Source organism: Apostichopus japonicus, chromosome 9 (assembly GCF_037975245.1).
Source record: "Apostichopus japonicus isolate 1M-3 chromosome 9, ASM3797524v1, whole genome shotgun sequence".
In the NCBI taxonomy this organism is placed as follows: domain Eukaryota; kingdom Metazoa; phylum Echinodermata; class Holothuroidea; order Aspidochirotida; family Stichopodidae; genus Apostichopus; species Apostichopus japonicus.
This window is the reverse complement of record NC_092569.1, coordinates 3,157,381-3,179,351: the sequence shown is the minus strand read 5'-3', so window position 1 is coordinate 3,179,351 and position 21,971 is coordinate 3,157,381. Positions and strand designations below refer to the sequence as shown.

Here is a 21,971-nt window from a genome sequence, read left to right as displayed (position 1 = left end):
ATGCTTATTTATGAGAGAATTCTGTATCAAGAATTAGTTTGTCTCCTGTCTTGGGTGATTTAATGTGCGATCTGATGTTAGGAACTGTGAAACATGTGGGGACAGTTTTCTTAAGACGTGTTCTTTCTTCCCCGCGGAGAAATTCACATGCTTCAAAGAATCATTTTAGCACCGTAGAAGTTGTTCTTTGTTCCATTCGAAAAGCCCATTCTTCAGAAGGTGGCATTAAACCATTGGTTGTTCCATGTCTCACAAGAGAGGGGAAGTTAATGAAAGCAAAGAGTAAACCATAAATGCAAATAGCTGTTTGTCCCAGCAAAGAATACAGTATGGGTGATAGCATCTTTGATACAAAGATGCCCCCACCCTCTGCAGAAGGTTTGGGCATATGAAGGAGGCATTAAATGGTATTTCCCAAGAAATAATTTATTATCATACTATGAGACACATACATGTTCCAGTCTACGTACTTGGATATGTTGCTTCCCATTCAGCAGTGGTAGTTTGCTTTTCACTGCATTTATTTGAAACAGTCATCCAAGCTTTATCTTGAAAAAAAGTGAAGGTAATTTAGAAATAAGCAATATTCTGCAACAATTTTATGAAACTTTTGCCGCATTTAAAGGATTGAGGGGCCCAACATTTTGGCAGTTTTTTTTTTCTTTGGCATTAGTCATAAACAAATTTTGTGTAATAAACAACAATTGGGATCATCTAGTTTACAAGAGAGATTTTTAGCTCATACCAGCATGCTGGTGTGAGCTATTGTTACAGTGCGGCGTCTATCACTCTATCATTCTATCACTCTATCACTCTATCCGTCAACAATTGTTAAAACTGCTCCCACTCGCACAACGTTTGATGGAATTTCATGAAACTTGGACACAAGGACCATTGGGTATAGGGACATCAGAGATGGTCCGAAATATGGGGTCAAAGGTCACCTGTGGGCCGTAATGGGCCATTTTGTGGAAATACGCAAAATGCTTCTTCTCCTACAGATTCCATGGTACAATGTTGAGGGTTTGTCACGATAGTACTATGGAAGTTTTACCTTCAGGGTGTTCATGAATTTCAGATCAAAGATCAACTAGGGGTCTTTTGTGGCCCTGGCTGCGGCCCAATATTTTCAAATTGCTCCTGTTCGTACAGTGTATGGCCAGTGATAATGAAACTTAGTCACAACGTTCCTTGGGATAGGAGTTACGAGGGGTGTTTGGAAAATTGAGGTCAAAGGTCATTTAGGGGGTCATCGGGGGTCATTCTTTGTAATATTTTCAAATATCTCAATCTCCTCAAGATTTTGATGGATCATATTCAAAGTTGAACTGATGATTGTTGGATTGTGTATGAATAAGGTGATGCCTAATAGATTTTTGGTCAAAAGTTAATTAATTACAATGAATCCCCATTGTTTAAAAAAATCTGAGCCTTCACTTTTTGCCAAAGCTCCTTTAATTTGTCTCCCGGTATCTGCAGTGTTTGTTTACATTTGTGGTTAAGCTCTGCAGAGGCTGTTAGTGGAATTAAAGCAGGACTGGGAGTTGTTATTAACTGTTGAACTGTAAGCATGAGAGCCCTATAGCCAATCAGCACTTGCCGATTCTTAGAAGTCTTTGAGCCTGAGGTACAGTACAGTATGTAGGGAGCTAGCCAAAATTTTGGCAAGGAGAGCTTCAGGTCTGCTCAGGTAGAGGGGAGAAAGTTTAATAGGTTAGGTCAGGTGGTATTGTTTGAGAGAGTGGGTAAAATAGGATTTAAAGGGGAAAATAGGAATTATAGCCAGTGGTGTGGCCAGGATTCTGCTAACGGAGGGGGGTGGGGGTTATCCCTCATGGGCCCAAAATTGGTGGAATCCGAAAAATGGCCTGAAATTTGGTGGACCATAAAGTTTTGTGGGCCCTACATTTTTAAGCTCGAAAAGGTATGGGCTTCTGCACCATTGGTGCTCTCTGTGTTTGCTTGTTAGCATAAATCTTGATTTTGTCAAACCCTAATTTAATCAGGTAAAATGGATCTAAATTTCCCTACCCGTTTTCTCTCCCGTTCGTCTAGATTTATCCTCAGCAGCAAATTTTATTAGGCATCTGGCAACAGACACATACAACAAGTCATCTCTGTCTGCGATCGAGGCCGAATCTTACGTCAACAAGTTGCAACAATTAGAGTCTAGCCTTGCCACAATATCCCACGATATGGCAGATTGTCAGAATTTTACAGACAGGGCACGTTCAAACGGTAATCTCCCGATTTCCTTTCTTGTTTCTGTTTTTTTGTTATTTTTCGTTTTCATTTTCCCTTAGAGAGTAATTAAATATGGATATTTCAGTTTAGTCGATAGAAAAATTCCTGTAAAATTTGACAGAGTTTATGTTCATTATGTTCATTGTTTGATTAGTAAATTTATAGTAATTTGAGAAAGCAATTGGTTTGGTGATTGATGCATAAGGACAGTCTAATTATTATCATTTAGTATATTAAACCTAAAGGTTTGAAGTAACCTTTGTGGTCGCAAGATGTGTGAACATGTCAACATTTGTTATTAGATTGAAGACACTTACTTGGTAAGAAAGAAAGAGAATTAACCATTTTTATTTTTTTTTAATATTTTTTATTTGCCATCGTGGTTGTCTTTATTTGATTAGTGTGAGAGAAATATTCGTCCTTGTTTGTGTTAGATAATGGTTGATTTGACTCCTAAAATTGGATGGAGAAGTGAGAGGACGATATCCTTCATTGCATGTGCTTTCCAAATGTTGTGTAGGTAGGACCAGGTGGTAGGGGAAGGGGAAAGTAGGCAGGGGTAAGGGGGCAGGGGAGATGAAAATCTAAAAAAAATAAACATAAATATGGCATCTACTAACGATTGGGTCCATTTTCTAATTTCGCTCAGTGATTTCAACAAAGAAAACCGTCGGAAATTTCTACAGCGTCACAGCGTTCCTTGACAACAAAGCCATGGTCATTCAACGGTCAGGGAGCAAAGTTCAAGGTGACATAACTAACCTGAGAAAACTGATAAGAACAGCTAAGAACGAGGTGTCCAAGGTGAGAAGTCATCGAGAAGCCCACATATTATTGAATCTTCAGTGTTTACATCATTTAATTACAATGTCAAATATTTCAGTATTTAACGTGACCTAAATTCTGGGATTCCCCTAGTATGTTGCAAACAGTGAACAGGACTTCATTAATTCACTTGTCTTCGGATTACGATCCCAGCCGAAATGTATTCAATATTTCCCGTGTAGAATTCACTTCAAACGAGTTTCGTCGCTTCCCACCTCACGCCCCATAAAAAGAAATGAATATTTTGATTTTTCAGATCAAGCTGTCCCTTTCTTCGTCTGGGAATTGTTCCCGAGTCTATCGCCCAGCCACTTCTCCTTCAGCGTACAACTCCTTAGCGTTTACGGTGAAGATCGGAAGACCCAACAACCAGCTCTTTTACATCGGAGGAAATGGCTCTGTGAGTGTAATCTCTGAATTATTTTTTGAGCAGAGTCGTAGATGAATTGGAAGTTTTTTTTGGTTTAGGCTTTAATCATCAAAATAATGACACTTCAAAGAAGCATGAGCTGCCAGCATCGAAATGTTTCCATCATTCGAAGATTAAAATCGTCTCAGTCAACGAACCTGATTGTCGGGGAAACCCTTGGAGATTTGAAAAAAATTCTAAAATGTAAACTCTCAGTGAGTTTAGGAACTCTAAAACATGCAGGCAATACTCTCTACGTAGAGGCTCGAACCGACAGCCGTTCATGTATTGTGCTACATCACATTATCAAATAGACTTGCTTTGGTCCACAACCCTTACATTGATATCGCCCAAGATTCAAGCCCACGATTACCTAGATACAACCAGCTCCTTCACATAAGCTGAATCAGCTTGCATCTATTCCTGTGGTCCTCTATACCCAGGACCCAGAATCTTTCATGAGGAATGAGCCAAGACCCACCAGACCACACGCCCCTCCCCCTCCCCCCACACCTCAGAATCAGTTCTCAGATGCAAGAAAGCTAGCTTGGACCATGGGCTTATATTAAAAACAAAACTTAATCTCCTTCAGCACGGTAGTTTGTAGACGGTTCATCTAGTGCTGCCTAGTGATTTTTATATCTGCCCTCTTGATTCTAGAGTCATGTGTCTACCTCATATCGTGCCCCTTGATTCTAAAGCCATGTGTCTACCTCATATCGTGCCCCTTTGATTCTAGAGCCATGTGTCAACCACGTATCATGCCCCTTGATTCTAGAGCAATATGTCTGTGTCATATCGTGCTCCTTGATTCTAGAACCATGTGTCTACCACATATCCTGCCCCTTGATAATAGAGCCATGTATCTACCTCCCCCTATCGTGCCTCTTGATTTTAATGCCAAGTATCTACCTCACATCATGCCCCTTGATTATAGAGCCATGTGTCTATCACATATTGTGCCCCTTGATTCTAGAGCAATGTGTCTACATCATATCCTGCCCCTGGATTTAAGTGCCAAGTGTCTACCTCACATAATGCCCTTGATTTTAGAGCAATGTGTCTACCACCTATTGTGCCCCTTGACTCTATAGCCATATGTGTACCTCATATAGTGCCCCTTGATTTTAGAGCCATGTGTCTACCTCATATCTTGCCCCTTGATTTTAGTGCCAAGTGTCTACCTCACATCATGCCCCTTGATTTTAGAGCAATGTGTCTACCATATATTGTACCCCTTGACTCTATAGCCATTTGTCTACCTCATATCGTGCCCCTTGATTCTATAGCCATGTGTCGACCTCATACCGTGCCCCTTTGGTCCTAGAGCCACCTCTACCTCATATCAAACATAGTACCTCTGCTTCTTGGATGTATCAATGAATATCTTTCTCTCTTCCACTCAGGATTTCCTATCAGTTGAGACAATAGACTACCAGGTGATATATAAATGGAATGTAGGTTCCGGTATCGGTGTGGTGTCATCCCCCGTCATCATGGATCTCGATAAATGGTACAGAATCGAAGTGACCCGGTAAGTCCCTCGCAATCTTAAGTGAAAGACTGAACATTTAGAGTCAAGTCATTTAATTTGGCTCAATATTTTTTCGTTCTCTTCTTTCAAGATCATCGGAGCTTACAAGGTTAGACAGCTACAAACACTATTGGTTCTTTTACCTTCATAAGTTCCATAAATTGTGAATATTTCGGAATCTATAAATCTTTATTTCTTCATACGTTTACTAGAGTCAGCCAGACGGGATACCTTCTAGTCGAGGACGTTGAGAATCCTAAGAACGCACCGCCTGTGAGTGGTTCTGCACCAGTGGGAAGGACCATTCTTGACATCAACGAGCATTCTCTGATGTTCATCGGTGGAGTGCCTTCAAGTCATGAGGTAAATTCTTGGCATTAAGAGTCAAAGTTGACCGTCCAAAAGGGGATAAAATTGATAATATACTGCAGTGTAAAGTTTGCTTTAATGGTGTGTAATTCTTAATGTTTATCTAACAGTGTAAAATGCAGCATTGCCCAGTCAGGGTAATTTCTGGTTATAAAATATTATAAGCTTCCAATTTAAAAATGAGTCTGAGAATTGTCTAAGAGGAAACAAAATAATTAAAATAGTCAGACATTTTGCGAATAAATTAGTGACCGCCTGCTCTTCTGATTACCTCATCATGAATTGATAATTTGCCAAGATGAAAAAGTTACATATGGGTCGAACGAATCGTTGTTCCCTTCACATGTTTCTAGAAGTAGCCCTAAAGTTGAAGGCGGGAGACGACGAAGCCACTCGTGTCGAAACCAGAAAAGAGAAAAAAAAGACAAACTCATGCAAATTAGAAGAAATGAAAAACATGTTTTCCCTGAGTGAAAAACAAAAGAAGAACGTCAACAAACATTGCGTAACTCTTGAGATGCGATTTCATCACGGGGCTTCAAGGATTACGTTAGACACATAATTAATTTTGAGATGTTTTAGTAGAAGGTCAAATAACTGCCGAAGTTCATGATTTAAACTGATTGGACTGTAGGTGGTTGATTACTCGCTTCCATTAGATTAATAGTGTAAACTTTATATATTTCAAGAAAATCACATGGTTTCTCTCTGAAATCAATTTCAAGTTTATTTTTGTTGTCAAACTCTTAAGTGTGACTTCTCTAGTTGTCTCTTTCTTTCTTTGTTTATTTTGTTTGTTTGTTTGTTTATTTTGTTTGTTTGTTTTGTTTGTGTTTTGTTTGTGTTTTGTTCCATTTTCTTTCTCTCTTTGTTTATTTTGTTTGTTTGTTTATTTTGTTTGTTTGTTTTGTTTGTGTTTTGTTCCATTTTCTTTCTTTCTTTGTTTGTTTGTTTATTTTGTTTGTTTGTTTTGTTTTTGTTTTGTTCCATTTTCTTTCTTTCTTTCTTTGTTTATTTTGTTTGTTTGTTTATTTTGTTTGTTTTGTTTGTGTTTTGTTCCATTTTCTTTCTTTCTTTGTTTGTTTGTTTATTTTGTTTGTTTGTTTTGTTTTTGTTTTGTTTGTGTTTTGTTCCATTTTCTTTCTTTGTTTATTTTGTTTGTTTGTTTATTTTGTTTGTTTGTTTTGTTTTTGTTTTGTTCCATTTTCTTTCTTTCTTTGTTTATTTTGTTTGTTTGTTTGTGTTTTGTTCCATTTTCTTGTTGTAGTTTGTTTGACTTGTATGCACTTGTCATTTTTTCAGCTGAAAGTGGTCAACACTCAGAACTTTGAAGGCTGTATGGGGGAGGTCATCTTTGACGACGTCTCGGTAGGGTTATGGAACTTTGAGTCGATCGAAGGAGATTGCCAAGCCTGCGCCTCTAGGTAATAACCCGCAACAGAGATGATGTAATCTTAGCATTTCCTACATCTCGATGTATCGATAAGAATCCCCTCGCAAAGAGAGTTTGAAGGTGTGCGTTTAAACGAAGATTACCCGAAATAAAATATCATCGGTTTTAGTGTACATTAGGGAGACAAAATTGTAGGAAGCATTTTGTGTGACATTATTCAAGTTTATATTTTGTAATTATAAATGCAGACAACTATATCTGTCGTTATATTTAGACAAAATTGAAATGCTTAAAAGTTGAGCATCTCTTCCTTATATCCAATGTACTTAGGGAAGCCTCGCAAATCTAACCGCCGGTTCCGGGCCGGCGGAAATCTCGCACCCCTTGCTCATTATGCATGTGCATATTGGTCCCATGGTTGAATGCACACACGCTGGTTGCCAGCCGGAGTAATGAGCACAGCATCCTGACAACACAAGGCTGGTTATTCTTCACAAACAATGAGCAAACTTGGCCGGATTAACTTTTGCGGTTTTGACAGTCAATAGAGCGGTAGTTTATGTTGCAAAGTGACTTATACACTAAAATCCGCCACTAACAAATGTCCGAGATTCAGTACTTTATATAATTCTTGCAAATCTTCCACGTTATCAAACCTCACAAATAAAATTTTGGGTCTCTTATGAACAATTGTGAAACTCCGCTACTCGAAAGTTCGATAAAAGCAGCCTTTACCTGGGCCTATACATTATGAGCCTTGTTCAACGAGTGGTACGTAAGTATGAATTAAAAACTAAATCAGCCATTGCATTAAATATATGCCCCCAAGAACTTCAGAAAACCCATATTGAAAAACCAGAATTTAATCAAAACAATAGTTAAGCTATGCCACATATGTATGTTAAAGAGAGAACATCGACCGTAACGTTGATCTCTGAAGCTAACTGCGACACAAATTCAACGAATAAACAGATGGTTTATGCTTGATTTTCCCATTGACGTAGTGTGTTAGGCTGCCATGTGGTTAGAGATATAAGTTACTATTCGGTGAAAATTTTATTGAACTAATTTGCGGTACAGTTTCAGTTTATTTCTCCACATTGTATTGCATTGTTTCAAGCAGAGAACCTTCAAGCTGCTGTGTAGCTTAACCCCGGTATGATAATGACATGTGTAGGCTACGTAGCTGAGTACTCGACAACATTTTCCAGAAACGTAATGGTAATACACCCACCCACTAGGGTTGGGCGATATTTGCATTTTAACGTCACGATAAATAGTTCAAAGATTATCGTGATATTTCGATAATTATACGATAATTTTCCTTGTTGTTTTTAGTGTGTTCGCGAACACACTAAAAACTACCCCCATGTCTAACACCTGTTTGTTAACATTTTTGGCACGTTTCCAAAAAACTTTTCATGGAGTAAACTATTTTGGCTCCACTCTAGAATTAATTAGGTAAGTCAGTAAAGGATCGGTAAATTTATGCGAATTATTATCTTAGACGTTCAAGAAAAGTATATATCCCTGTAACATTAAAGTAAGTAAAACACACCTCAAGCCAACCGACTCCTCCGCATGAACAAAACATTGTATTCCCCATGATACACGAGTCTATACCAGACATAGCACGATATCAAGGCCCCAATAGCTACAGTATGGCTATCTTTATGAAAGTAAACCTTTTAATCCCATGTTTTATGCCACTTGGCATGATTAACTGAATGCTAAATATTGTTTTCATGACCTTGTAGAAAACGTCAACTTCGCAAAATACAATTAGTTGTGTTTTTGTTGTTACGTGAGATCCGTAACCGGCAAAGTGGTTAGGCTATTTCCTATACACTTAACTATGGTAGGATATTAATTTTTCCTTTTTTTTTGGTGGAAATTCTAGAAAATACTTTCTTTTTTCCCCGCCAGATGTGGTCGTATGGTTTATTCATAAATGGGTGTACTAGAGCTTTGTCTACATGACATTAGTTGCATTTAGCACGATATGCCAGTTTCGGGTGAATTTTTCGAAAGTATTTTGCTCGACCTCTCGTAAAATTTGAAAGGTGTACCAACTTACTGTTCGTACACAATTGCTAATTTCTCTACTGATTTTGAGAGTTGTAAAGGACGGGTTTTTTACGAAGTTCAAAAGTCAGTTAATGAAGTTGATAAACTTTATTTCTTTCAACTTTCTTAACCATGGAATGCTAGAATAACATTTACACTTTAAACGGAGAAAGGATAATCGCATTTTTTCCAAATTTATTTCAAATTTCTTTCACAAGAAAATATCGTCATTTGTTCAATCCTCATGTCTACGATCTAGCTGGCTAAAAAAAAGTACAGCTTCGCTGGAGTGCGAAACAATTCCCTACAGTCAACCGATTTTTTTTTCACCTAGCTAGGTAGTTTCGGTCCTGTTCTATACAACTTAGTAGGATTATTCTAAAGTCTTCCCGTATGTTAGGCTCTGGTTCACGCTTATGTGCACAAGAAGGGAGATTGTGATTTCAGTTTTTTAGATTTTTAAATCTTAAAAATTCAGGAAACTTGTCCTTGCAAAAAGGCAACGAAAGTTTTGGTCCTACTTCGCCGACTAGGAAAATAAAAATGATAGCATTTTAGATTCCTGCAGTGTAAATTCACATTTCCTTGCTTATTTTTCACAGAAGTTTTGCTTCTGCGGTAGGATAAAACACCGTGTATAAACACACTATCTTTTCGAAACGTTTGATTTCCTTGAGACTTAGCTATGATGTTTTGTTCAACTCACTATTGTGTTCAAATCGGCTTAGTAAAAACTTGACCGCGGCTGTGAATGTAACTGTATAGCGTGGAGGATGGTTTGGAGAGAGTGTGCACTCAAGTGTGACTCATTATCTGCTTGTGGCTGTGCTCATTATAGCCGCGGAAAAATCCACCGGCCCGGACATGGCGGTTAGATTTGCGAGGCTTCCCTTAACAAATACCCTAAGGTAGGTCATGACCAAAGATAATTGGCAGACCTGCAAATCAATATTTCCATGAGCTGTGGTAAGTTGTTAAGTTGTAAATTTAGGGGGGGGGGGGTTGGGGGGTTTATTTTGCCATCTTTTATTCAAACTTTGAATTCAATGTACAATTTTACTTTTTCCATTTTCGTAAATAAACAATAGCTATTTCTTAAATAGCGACCATAATTGTGAAAATTAAAGTGATCGATTAAGAAAGTATATTAGATTAATACCAATTTGGATATATATAATAAACGGGGGGGTGGGCGATGGTGGCCCCGTGTTCACCCCCCAGCCTTGGCATTGGACTTTGAGAGAATTGACACTTCAGTGAAGGTATATTCTCATCTTCGATAACGAAGTATTCAACATTATTATCCTCTCGTATAACGCTGCTACACCTCTGCTGTCTCCCAATCTCCAGCCCAAAGATATTACAGGAAGAGAGAGGGTACGGATTTGATGGCAGTGGCTACTCCATGGTACGGGCGCCATCTTCTTTCTTAGCCAATTTCATCTACATCGCCTTTGGTGTGCGGACACTCAGCCAGGATGCATTGCTCTTTTTCATGAGTTCAGCAGATCAAGTGAGTGGAGTTTAACATTACAAAAAAATTATTTTTATTTTTATTTTAAGTTTAACAACTGACAGAGCTCATCACATATCTTCCATTTTGATAAATATTCCACTTAAATATTTTTACATTACATATGGCCATTTTTTTTTCAATTTTTTTTTAAAAATGATCTGTTAATAATCTTGCCTGTTCAAGTATTGATAATGGACTGTGAAATTTTTTTAATGTCATAAATTTGAAAAACATTGATACAACAAATTCTTAAAGAAACAGGCTGTAAAAATATGTGCATGGAAAAAAGTGGTTGCGACATTAAGACAATGTTTTGACTATTAAGTGGATAAGAGTTAGTATTTGATACATGTGAAATCTAGCAGCTGCACCAGTCACTGGTCTAAAAGTCTGTCCGGCTAGGTGGTAACAAGTGCTATATGCTGGGTTTTTCCATCCATTTACCAAACTCATGGTTTCCCATCTGGAAAAGTTTTCCCAGATCCTAAAGCAAAGACTGAAATCAGCTGACATATTCAACTTTCCCCATTTGGCATGTGAGGATTGGTGTGATTGTAAATAAGGGGCCTTCCAGCATGTGTAGATTCTATATATGTTTCATGAAGAACACCAACGATTTCTTTATGTCTTATCAACAATAATAATTATTATATTGACTAAATTTATATAAAAATAATCTGCTCTAGACAGTTTACAAACCAAAGAAGAAGATTGAAAAGAAAAAAAAATGTAAATAAGTGTTTTCCAGTATATGTAGATTCTATGTATTTTTTCATGAATAACACCAACAATTTCTTTGTCTTATCAATAATAATAATAATACTAATGACTAAAATTTATAAAGAAATAATCTGCTTTAGGCACTTTAAAACCTAAAGAAGAAGATTGAAAAAAAAAAAAAAAATACAAATATACAACGAACAAAATTGAATTATCGAAATGTAAATTGCAAAAGGTAAGTCTTAAGTTGTCTTTTAAAACAGTCAGTCGGCTGATAATAAATTTAAAATAAAAACGTCGTTTATATAGCGCTAAATCACAAAAAGTATCAAAGCGCTTCACAAAAAACAAAAACAAAAAATTGAAGAAAAGGAAATAAATACAGTGAAAACAAATAAAAACCTAATAAAAATAATCCTAAAATACCAGCAAAAAAAGTAAAAAACAATAAGAGGTTGTTATGATGGGGACTGTTTTATACCAATGTCCTAATTTAGTCCTTATCTCAGTCTGTGTTCTCCACACTCAGTATTCCATTCTCTCATCATTTCTCCTTCAGGCTGACTTTGTCTCCGTGGAACTGAAGGACGGTCGAGTGGTCAGCAAGCTTGACCTCGGTGAAGGGGTAGGGGTCGGCGAATCTGAGGACAAGATCAACGATAACATGTGGCATTCTATATCTCTAAACATTGTCAAAAATGAAAGTAAGTCTCGTTATCAGTGAAATGATGTTGGTCTTTGATTTGACTTTTGCACCGAGAAGCGCTTTGTCATTCCATACTTGAAATGGCTAATTTGTCTTTTAATAATCTGAAGAAATCGTTCAATGTCCAAAATAATTAAGAAAATAAAAGGAAAGAAAGATATAATGATCTTTGTACCAGAGTTAGTCTAGATCAAAAGATGGACCCAAGGTGTGACCACATGTGGCGTGTGGACGAATTTTCTTCAGCCTACATGGTTTAAAAACCGTATTTAATGCCACCCGCTAAACACTTTAACGTCCGAGTAACCGTAGAGAAGCTGAAACAGTGATTCCACTTAGTGAGTAAAAGGAAAACTTGAAACGATAGTTTGAATAAGAGGCCAGGTTGTGGTAGGTTATGTAGGTTATGTAGGTTATGTAGGTTATGTGCAGATAGAGCTTTCTGATCTTATAGTTCTCTTATAACCTAATTAAATTTGCTCCTTTTGTCAAGGGTAGTAGGTTCATCGTTATAGGCCCACAGATTTGGATACCAAATTTCACTGTAGCTTTTAAGATAACATCGTGACCCACAGACCACCCCTGGTCTAGACATGTTCACTACAGAAGTTTCAACAAAAATTTTGTCTCAATATTTTTTCAAGTGGAATGAATAAACAAAAAAAATCAATATTAATTTTACTACTGCGTCTGAAAACGAGACACTTGCAGCTTATTCTGTTTGATCATATTCCTTATAATTTGTGAGCATACAAAGTACTGACCGAAACTTATGTTAATGTGCGACACACTTTAATACGCTACTGTCAGTAACACAGGTATGGCTTTTTTACGTTTGTTTACTCTCCCTTGAACTGTCGACGGGGATGCCACTAAGGTGCCACCAGATTGTGACAAATTTAGTAGAATAAACTCATTTTACAACTCATACTTTCGTCGTTATTCTTTAGGTTCCCTGTACGTCAACGGCCTCAAGGTCGCCAGTGCGGCTACGGCGGTGTCGTCCGACGGGCTCACGCTGGCTCCTTTCACCAAGATGTACATCGGTGGGCTCCCTTTTAACTTTCCGATGAGGTGAATAACGCCTTTGGCTTTAAATTAGTACAGTAGAAGACGGTTTGAAAGTTTTATTTTGTAAGGTTTTTCACAAATTCTGGCCTGAAAGTTAAGATAAAATTCTACTTGACTTTTCGGAGATATCTTCTTCCTTTCCATGATTGATTGATTGATTGATTTTCTTTGTCTTTCTCTAAGTTTTCACCATCCACTAAATGAGTCTTGTTTTTTGCACACAAAAAAAATTGAGAGCCACAGCTATTATTTGACACATTTCCAGAGAAAAGATTTATGGATACCAATAGTAATCACTTGATTTAATAGCCATGTGACTTAGTTATCACTTCAGAAAGATTTTATTCTTTTACTGAACATGTTTTTTTTTTCTTTTTCTTTTGATTGCCAGACGAGACGTTACGACGAATGCCTTCCGTGGCTGCTTGAAAGACTTCAATCTATATCGTTCAACTCAGGACCTACTCCAGCCTGGTCAATCTTTCGGCATCACAGAGAATTGTGTCCCAAGCAAGGTAAAAAGGGGTGGGAAAAAAAACGATGGAAATCATGCGATATTTTGGATTGGATGTCAGGGATGTGCTCACACTGGGCGGCTGCGCCCAGCAGTTCTGAATGCCGCCCAACACAAACAGTATTTTAAACATTTCCGCCCGGCACTTTTTTGATGATAATTTAACAAATTTTACCATAACCAAATCTGGGAGAATACATGGCACAGAATAAGAAAAATAGCACCACCTAAGCATACTTCATGTGCAAAATTTGTCCAGTGAGGAGGGGTTACCCCACCTATGAGGTCCCTCTTCCAGGGTGTGGATCACACTGCCGCACAATCTGCCCGGCACTCAAATATTCCTGAGCACATCCCTGGGACGCGATGTACTCAAGCATGTGAAAGCAGTCTTAAACATAGTGTTCTGTGTAGTGATTCTCTCCTGTGACATTTATAGAAATGATGAAGTAGGAGAAAGAAAGAAGCTGCACTGGTAATGTTGCAAGGAAAAGAGAGGGTGGGAGAGGGGGGAGGATGGGGTAGGGGGTGGGGAGGGTGGGGAGGGGGAAGGCAGCATATGAGGTGATTTCATTCATCCATTTCTCACTTAAATAACTAAATATGTTGTGAGTTTACTTCAGAAAACAATGGAAGTTAAATGAAATGAACTAGAATGAAATAAAGTATGGTATGTGACATGTTTTTCCTTAAAAATCATTAAACAGTGTTTTAGAAAATTTGGGTTTTAATATTATAACAACTTCCTTGTGAGATGCCAAAACTCTAATGTTTTTTTCCAGTAGACAATAATATCGCCCAAATTTTTTTGTAATATTAGAAGTTTTTTTGTTTTGAAGACAATATACAAAAGACTAAATAAGACTAGCTATTTAGATTCCTTGTAGACATTGCCTTACATGTCCATATTCCGTTTTACCGCTTTACTTGTAACTGTAGGTTGAACGGAGTGTGGGACTGGCTGGAAGCGGTTCCGTGGCGCTACGACCGGTAGCTCTCGGGCGCGAGGCGGATATCACCCTGACCTTTACGACCTTGCAAGAGGATGCCGTGATTCTCGCAGCCGGCGATCTCCAAACCAGAAAAAAGAGGGACGTAAACTTTGATGCCGTCGATGTGAGTGGCTCTGCGAGAAATTTTTCTCTTTTTCTCTGAATCCCCCTCCCCTCCCCTCCCCCCTCCCATTATTGAATTATGCACCACCATTCTTTCACTTTTCAATTTCATAAAATTTCTGTTCCTTTTGGAAGTTTTTTGTTCATGACCCAAGTATAACATAACATAACAATACTTAACATAACATTACTTAATATAGAGCATTACTTAATATATAACATTACTTAATATATAACATTACGTAATATAACATAACATAGCATAACTTTACAACATGGTGAGTAAAAAGTAAAAATTATTTCAGCATACCTCATACACAATCAAAGATACTTTTTGGAATGGAAATTTGACATCACCAAAAATAGTTGAGGATTAGGGTGGGCATAGTGGAAGGGAAAAATTGGCATTGAAATGATCAAAGAATTCATCAGGCACTCACCTTGTAAAGCAGCATAGTTTGTTGATTTGAGTGAGTTTTTCAATGTTTTAACCATACTGAAGCCTTTAATATAAGAGAAGTAGTGCATTATATATTAATGAACCTTGAAATTACCTACTGATAAATCCATCGCTGATAAATCCACCGGTCTGGACTCGGGGGTTACATTTGCGAGGCTTCCCTTAAAGGTCAAGATGTCTCAGATTGACCACTAGCCATCCTACTTGTTTGGGTGTTTACTCGCTAGGTTTTGGTGAAATTGCAAAACCTTACAAGCAGAGAGATCTTTTTGAAGATAACACTTCCATATTTATTTTCTGGATATCATGATTATCAAGAAACCCTGTTTATTTTCTGGTTTCATAATAAGGATATTTATTTTACTGACATAATGATTATAAAGAGACTCTTTTTCTTCATTTTCTGGTTTATAATAAAGATATCCTTTAATTATGCTATATAAACCCTTTCACATCATTCTTACGTGTCGCAGGTTTCTTACACTTTTGCGTTGGTGAAGGGGTTACTACAAGTACAAGTGAACGCTGGCCAGGGCCGCCTCACGCTAGAAACAAGGAAGAGTGACGGGAAGCTGAACGATGGCCGACCGCACGTAATATTGATGCAGAAAAGTGATAAGAGGTGAGAGGGGGTCTGTGTGGGGAGTGGGAGGCGGTCTTTGTGGGGAGGGTTAGGGGGTCTCTTTGACCTCATGTGATATTGATGCAGAAAAGTGATAAGAGTTGAGAGGGGGGTCTGTGTGGAGGGGGAGGGGGTGTCTGTGAGGAGGTCTCTGTGGGGAGGGGGTCTCTTGACCTCTTGTAATATTGATGCAGAAAAGTGATGAGAGGTGAGAGGGGGTCTCTGTGGGGAGGGGAGGGGGTCTCTGCGGGGAGGGGGACGGGGTCTCTTGACCTCTTGTGATATTGATGCAGAAAAGTGATGAGAGGTGAGAGGGGGGCTTTGTGGGGAGGGAGAGGGGATCTCTTTTACAGCACGTGATTTTGATCCAAAAACTGATGAGGTTAGAGGGGTCTCTGTGGGGAGGGGGAGGGGGGTCTCTTTGACTGCATGTGATATTGATACAGAAAAGTTATCAGAGGTGAGAGCTGGTCTCTGTGGGGAGGGGGATCTCCTCTGAGGTCTACTGGTCTGGTGAGAGCCATAAGCTGGGTCATGGCTTGATAAAACTGATGGCACCAATGGGGAATTTTTGCCATAAGTACCCTACAACAAAATGACCCTCTGGATGACAGAAAATGCTGCAAAGCCTTTTGGCTGTGATGTCAGGACACTTTTTATTTAATCAATTAAAAATCTCAAATCTTTGATATTTGCTTCAAAACCGAAGTATTAGTAGGGCTACTCGAGGAGCCTACGATATACCGGAATTGCACTTTAAAAATGGTATTTCTTCATCGTTCTTGGAAAATATAGTTAAGACATGAAATGGAAACAACCCCATAAGTTACCCTTCCAAACACAATTTTTAGCTTTAGTACATAGCCATAGTGATTAAAAGTTTGTGTTTTTGGACATTACATCACTTCAGTTTCTTGTCAAATTGTTATTTTGACTCAGGTGGTGGGGGGGGAGTCAAACCTCTGACCACAGTGTAACTGTTCGATACCTGTTTTTGAGAAAAATGTTTACTCTTTCAAACTTGTTTATAATTTCCCAGTTAGTTTTCCCTGGTTTATTTCCTTTCACACAAACAGTTTTCTGCGCTAGAGTTTCTTGAAAGCAAAATATCAAACGTGTTAATTCTTTCTTCCCCGTTTCTTCTTTGCAAGAATCCGGATCACGATCGACGACCTAAATACTCGTTCTGGAAGGTTACCCGGAACTAACGTCTTGATTCCAGCCCGCTCACCTCTCTACGTCGGGAACACCATGGCAGGAATCACCATCAGCAGACAAGTCCGATCCCTGCCCCCCTTCAGTGGATGTATTGAGAATCTAGTCATCATGGGAAAGTGAGTACTCGTTTATGGAATCAAACGTAACCGTCAGAGGAGAATGTGTATTCATAATAGTTTAGGACAAAAAGTGTTATTAATATAACCATAAAGAAGGATGAGTACTCTTTAACAGCTGAGGAAATAAAACTATAGCCACAGGGAAGAGAGAGTACTCAAAAACAATTCAGGAAATAAAGTAAAACCATCAGGGCAGAGTGAGTACTCTTAAAAGTCTGTGAATTAGTGTAACCACAAGGAAGGATAAGTACTCTTAACAGGTTGGAAAATAAAGCTATACAGGGGAGAGAGCATACTCAAAAGCAATTCAGGGAATAATATGTAACCGTCAGGGCAGAGTGATTACTCTTAAAAGTCTGTGAATTAGTATAACCACAAGGAAGGATGAGTACTCTTAACAGGTTAGTAAATAAAACTTTAACCACAGGGGAGAGAGCATACTCAAAAGCAATTCAGGAAATAATATGTAACCATCAGGGCAGAGTGAGTACTCTTAATAGTCTGTGAATTAGTATAACCACAAGGAAGGATGAGTACTCTTAACAGGTTAGTAAATAAAACTGTAACCACAGGGGAGAGAGAGTACTCTAAAGCATACTCAAAAGCAATTCAGGAAATAATATGTAACCATCAGGGCAGAGTGAGTACTCTAAAATGTTTATGGAGTACGATGTAGTCCTGCAGGGAGAGTGAGTGAGTGCTATAAACAGATTTGGAGGGATTGAGATAAGTACTCAGAGCAATTAAGGAATTAATATAGAAACATCATTCTCCTAATAATTTTTGAAATAAAGTAGAGCGATATAAATATGTAGTAGGGTTGGGCGATATTTGCTTTTTAATGTCACGATAAATAGTTCAAAAATTATCGCGATATTTCGATAATTTTTTCTTGTTGTTTTTAGTGTGTTCGCGAACACACTAAAAACAACTGCCGATTTCCCACCGGTGTTTTCGCGCAGCAAACGCACCGAGCATAATGGTGTGGGGTTCAGGGCCCGCCTTAGAGCCCCGTTGGGGTCAAGGGGTGGAACCCCTTGTAGGGGTCCAGGGGCGAAGGCCCCCGGAAAAGTTAAGTATTTTTTCGTGTCTGGCGATAAAAAATTCGCAATTGAAGATTCAAAATATTGACTAACTTTATGAATTTAAATTGTCACGAAACTGATGAAAGTTTTAAAATGACAAGTTAGAGTAGCTATATTATGTGATGAAATAAAAAGAGAATTAATCTATTTTACAATCTTTATAAAGTTACTTACAAAACTGTTGATATTATGAAACAAACTACGTGCGGCAAAGCCCCGTTTCTAGACTGCCTAACAATCAGTTTACAACTGCAGTGTTTAACCGTACTTAAATATCACGGTAGGCTACAATGTGCTTCAAATTTTCTCAGGTACCTTGCAAAACAACCCCCCTGTCTAACACCTGTTTGTTAACATTTTTGGCACGGTTCCAAAAAACTTTTCATGGAGTAAACTTTTTTGGCTCCACTCTAGAATTAATTAGGTCAGTCAGTAAAGGATCCGTAAAGTTATGCGAAATATTATCTTAGACGTTCAAGGAAAGTAGGTAAATTTCCCCGTAACATTAAGGTAAGTAAAACACACCTCAAGCCAACCGACTCCTCCGCATGAACAAAACAATCTATTCCCCATGATACACGAGGCACAGTCTATACCATACAGACATACTGAAGCACGATATCAAGGCCCCAATAGCTACAGTATGGCCATCTTCATGAAAGTAAACCTTGTAATTCCATGTTTAAGCCACCAGGCGTGGTTAACTTAATGCTAAATATTGTTTCCATGTCCTTGTAGAAATCGTCAACTTCGCAAAATACAATTAGTTGTGTTTTTGTTTTTACGTGAGATCCGTAACCGACGAAATGGTTAGGCTATTTACTATACACTTAACTATGGTAGGATATTATTTTATGTGTGTGTGGAAATTCTAGAAAATACTTTCTTTCTCCCGCTTTACACCAGATGTGGTCTTCTGGTTTATTCATAAATGAGTGTACTAGAGCCTTGTTTACATGACACTTGTTGCATTTAGCACAATATGCCAGTTTCGCGTGAATTTTTCGAAAGTATTTTGCTCGATCTTTCGTAAAATTAGAAAGGTTTACCAACTTACTTTTCGTACACAATTGGTAATTTCTCTACTGATTTTCAGAGTTTTGTTCTCTATACAGTCAATGTTGTAAAGAACGGGTTTTTACGAAGTTCAAAAGTCAGTAAATGCAGTTGATAAAATATTTCTTTTCAACTTTCTTAACCATGGAATGCTAGAATAACATTTACACATAAAACGGAGAATTTTTTTTCTACATCTATTTCAAATTTCTTTCACAAGAAATTATCGTCATTTGTTCAATCCTCAAAAAATATCGTCTTGAAAAAAAATTATCGCGATAATAATAATTTTCGATATATCACCCAACCCTAAAATGTAGGGTATAAAATATAACCAACAGTGAGTATTTGTAATAATTTATGAAAGTATAAAGTAGATTGAATACTGATATAAAATGTAGGAATATAACCAACAGGGGAATTCGTGGGTACTTGTTATAATTTATGAAAGTATAAAGTAGATTGAATACTGATTTAAAATGTAGGAAATAAAATATAACCAACAGGGGAATTCGTGGGTACTTGTTATAATTTATGAAAGTATAAAGTAGATTGAATACTGATATAAAATGTAGGAAATAAATTATAACCAACAGGGGAATTCGTGGGTACTTGTTATAATTTATGAAAGTATAAAGTAGATTGAGTACTGATATAAAAGTGTAGGAAAAAGTAAGAAATAAAATATAACCAACAAGGGAAAGTGAGTACTTGTAATAATGCTGGAGATAAAAATGTAACCATTTGGAGAGATTGCATACTCACAACCAACTAAGGAAAGTGTAATGTCAGGTCAGAGTGGGCGACTTTTCTTCTAACCATGGTGTGAGAAAGATGTTACTCGTAACGCTTTGTTGCGTAAAATATTAACTATCAGTGCAATTTGGGTACTCATCAGTAAATGAATAACGTATACCGAAGCATCTTAAAGGTTACAGTCGTCATAGTAACTTTTTATTGTTCCTTTCTCCAGACTCCTCGCTTTCAACAATGCCACGGAGTTTCGGAATGCAGAGATTGGATTTTGTGGGCCTCTGTCACTACCTCCCCCACAGCCCACCGAGCAACCATCTCTCGGTCCCTCTGGGGAGCTGACCAGTCGACCAAACGCATTAGTCCGAAGCTGTCATAACCCGGCCACGCCGGACTCTATACCGTACGGTCTACGGTTCGGAATTACAACCGAGAGCTACGCCACAGTGGACATCGTCCCCGCTGAGATTTCAAAAGTGTAAGTTAATTAAAACTTTTCTTAACTTTGGGCTTCATATTTTTTTGGCAGTTACAGCAGCATGCTGTATGTCTGTTTTGTGTTTGATGTCATTTTCCCAGCTACCACCGTTGTGGCTGGGTCAGTTTTACGTTACGAGAGGATGTAGGTCATGTCAGCAAGCATAGAAATCGATGAATATCGTGTTTCGGTGGAAGCTTTCTGCTGCCAGGAAAGTCTGAAGGGACTTTTGAATGAGAAGAAAAAATTATCGTCAAGTGTTGATATTGGAATTCCTGGAAAGAGAGCCTTACTCTCATCTTGTGTCAATTTTATGGGTTTTTATGGGGGTTTGTGCATTTATAACAACATTTGAAGCAAATCTAAGTTTCCTTCAAAGTCATCACTTGCATCCAAGCACCAAGAGAATATCGTCGAACTGATGTATTAAAAGCTTTAAAGCAGTCACCGTATTTTAATACCAATGATATGGAAACAACAAAGGCAGTTTACACACACTACAGTGTGTACTGGGTTCATCGAACCACACTGGAAGCATCAAATCTTCCATTTAACAGCGTGTCTACATAACCTTTCTTTTAATTAAAAAGTATTCAAATGGACATTTTTTTTTCTTTCTTTTTGAATGCTGTTCCACACCATTGTTTGAGATAAAAAAAAATGATGAGACAATGTTTATTGCATTTATTATTTCTATCTGGTGGTGTGCATCTATTGAAATAATATGAGTAAAATTTATAAAGATTAGAGATAACAAATGAAACAAGGAAAAAAAACAAGCACAGGCATAATCCCTTACACAACCCTCTACACTACTCCCTCCCCCTCCCCTCAGCTCGAGGCGTTCTGGTTCTTATTAATGAGAAACCTCACCACGGATCCTATTGGGTATTCTGGAAGCCTTACATGGAATATTTGACGCATGGCTAATTGGATGTATAGGATGACGACTGCAAATCGTTGTACTGATGACGTTAGAATTTAAGTTATAGATGTTCAGTGGTATTAGCTCTTTCTTGCCTACAATCCTCTAAGATATCCGCCCCGCCCCCAACCCACCCCCCCAAAACGGAAACCTTAATAACAATTATAAGAATTACCAAACCTTAGTTTTGTCACCTGCTGAGTAATTTGTGAAGTCTAGATTTGTTAGTGATTAACAGGAAACTTTGTTACCACTACTATTTAATATTTATGTTTGTATTATTAAGCCATTAATTATTGTATTATTAAGCCATCTTACTCCTCAATGCTGTCAATTCCTCCCGCCACCTCCCAATCCCCCACCCGTCCAAATTGATGGCCCACACTGAATGGTCCATATGTCATGCCTGTTTACCTCAAACCTTGAACTTAACGTTAACAAAAGCACATCAGATCATCTCCTTTGTCCATGACTTTTGCACATCTCAACTCAATTCTATTGTACTTCGGTTTTCTCTTTGGTGGTCCTCGTGAAAGTAACTGCATCTATTAGCCTGCCATGCCCTCGTCCTGCGAAAATGAATTAAACGAGAGAGACTCATTCCTCCCTCGGATTCGTAATTAACAATTCCGAGATTTTGATTCACCATCCTCTCAACCTTGAGTCCTCTCGATACCATCAAAAGTTCGCGTCCAGGATCAATTACGCATTGTCGTCATTAAAGAGGAAGAATTATCATTATTAAAGTGGTATGCTTGGAGTAATCGTTTGG

The 21,971-nt window shown here is 38.1% G+C and overlaps 1 protein-coding gene across 1 annotated transcript in view; it reads left to right on the top strand.

Annotated features, from left to right (window-relative positions):
* Nucleotides 1-21,971, top strand: part of LOC139973495 (laminin subunit alpha-2-like) — a 149,907-nt gene that overhangs the window by 97,220 nt on the left and 30,716 nt on the right. Inside the window, exons 42-55 of the mRNA XM_071980226.1 lie at nucleotides 2,056-2,238; nucleotides 2,894-3,048; nucleotides 3,326-3,469; nucleotides 4,885-5,012; nucleotides 5,225-5,375; nucleotides 6,684-6,805; nucleotides 10,192-10,354; nucleotides 11,637-11,781; nucleotides 12,734-12,857; nucleotides 13,246-13,369; nucleotides 14,308-14,484; nucleotides 15,417-15,565; nucleotides 16,717-16,899; nucleotides 20,017-20,274. Of these exons, the coding sequence (XP_071836327.1) occupies nucleotides 2,056-2,238; nucleotides 2,894-3,048; nucleotides 3,326-3,469; nucleotides 4,885-5,012; nucleotides 5,225-5,375; nucleotides 6,684-6,805; nucleotides 10,192-10,354; nucleotides 11,637-11,781; nucleotides 12,734-12,857; nucleotides 13,246-13,369; nucleotides 14,308-14,484; nucleotides 15,417-15,565; nucleotides 16,717-16,899; nucleotides 20,017-20,274 (2,206 nt within the window). The remainder of the gene's footprint in view (nucleotides 1-2,055; nucleotides 2,239-2,893; nucleotides 3,049-3,325; nucleotides 3,470-4,884; nucleotides 5,013-5,224; nucleotides 5,376-6,683; nucleotides 6,806-10,191; nucleotides 10,355-11,636; nucleotides 11,782-12,733; nucleotides 12,858-13,245; nucleotides 13,370-14,307; nucleotides 14,485-15,416; nucleotides 15,566-16,716; nucleotides 16,900-20,016; nucleotides 20,275-21,971) is intronic.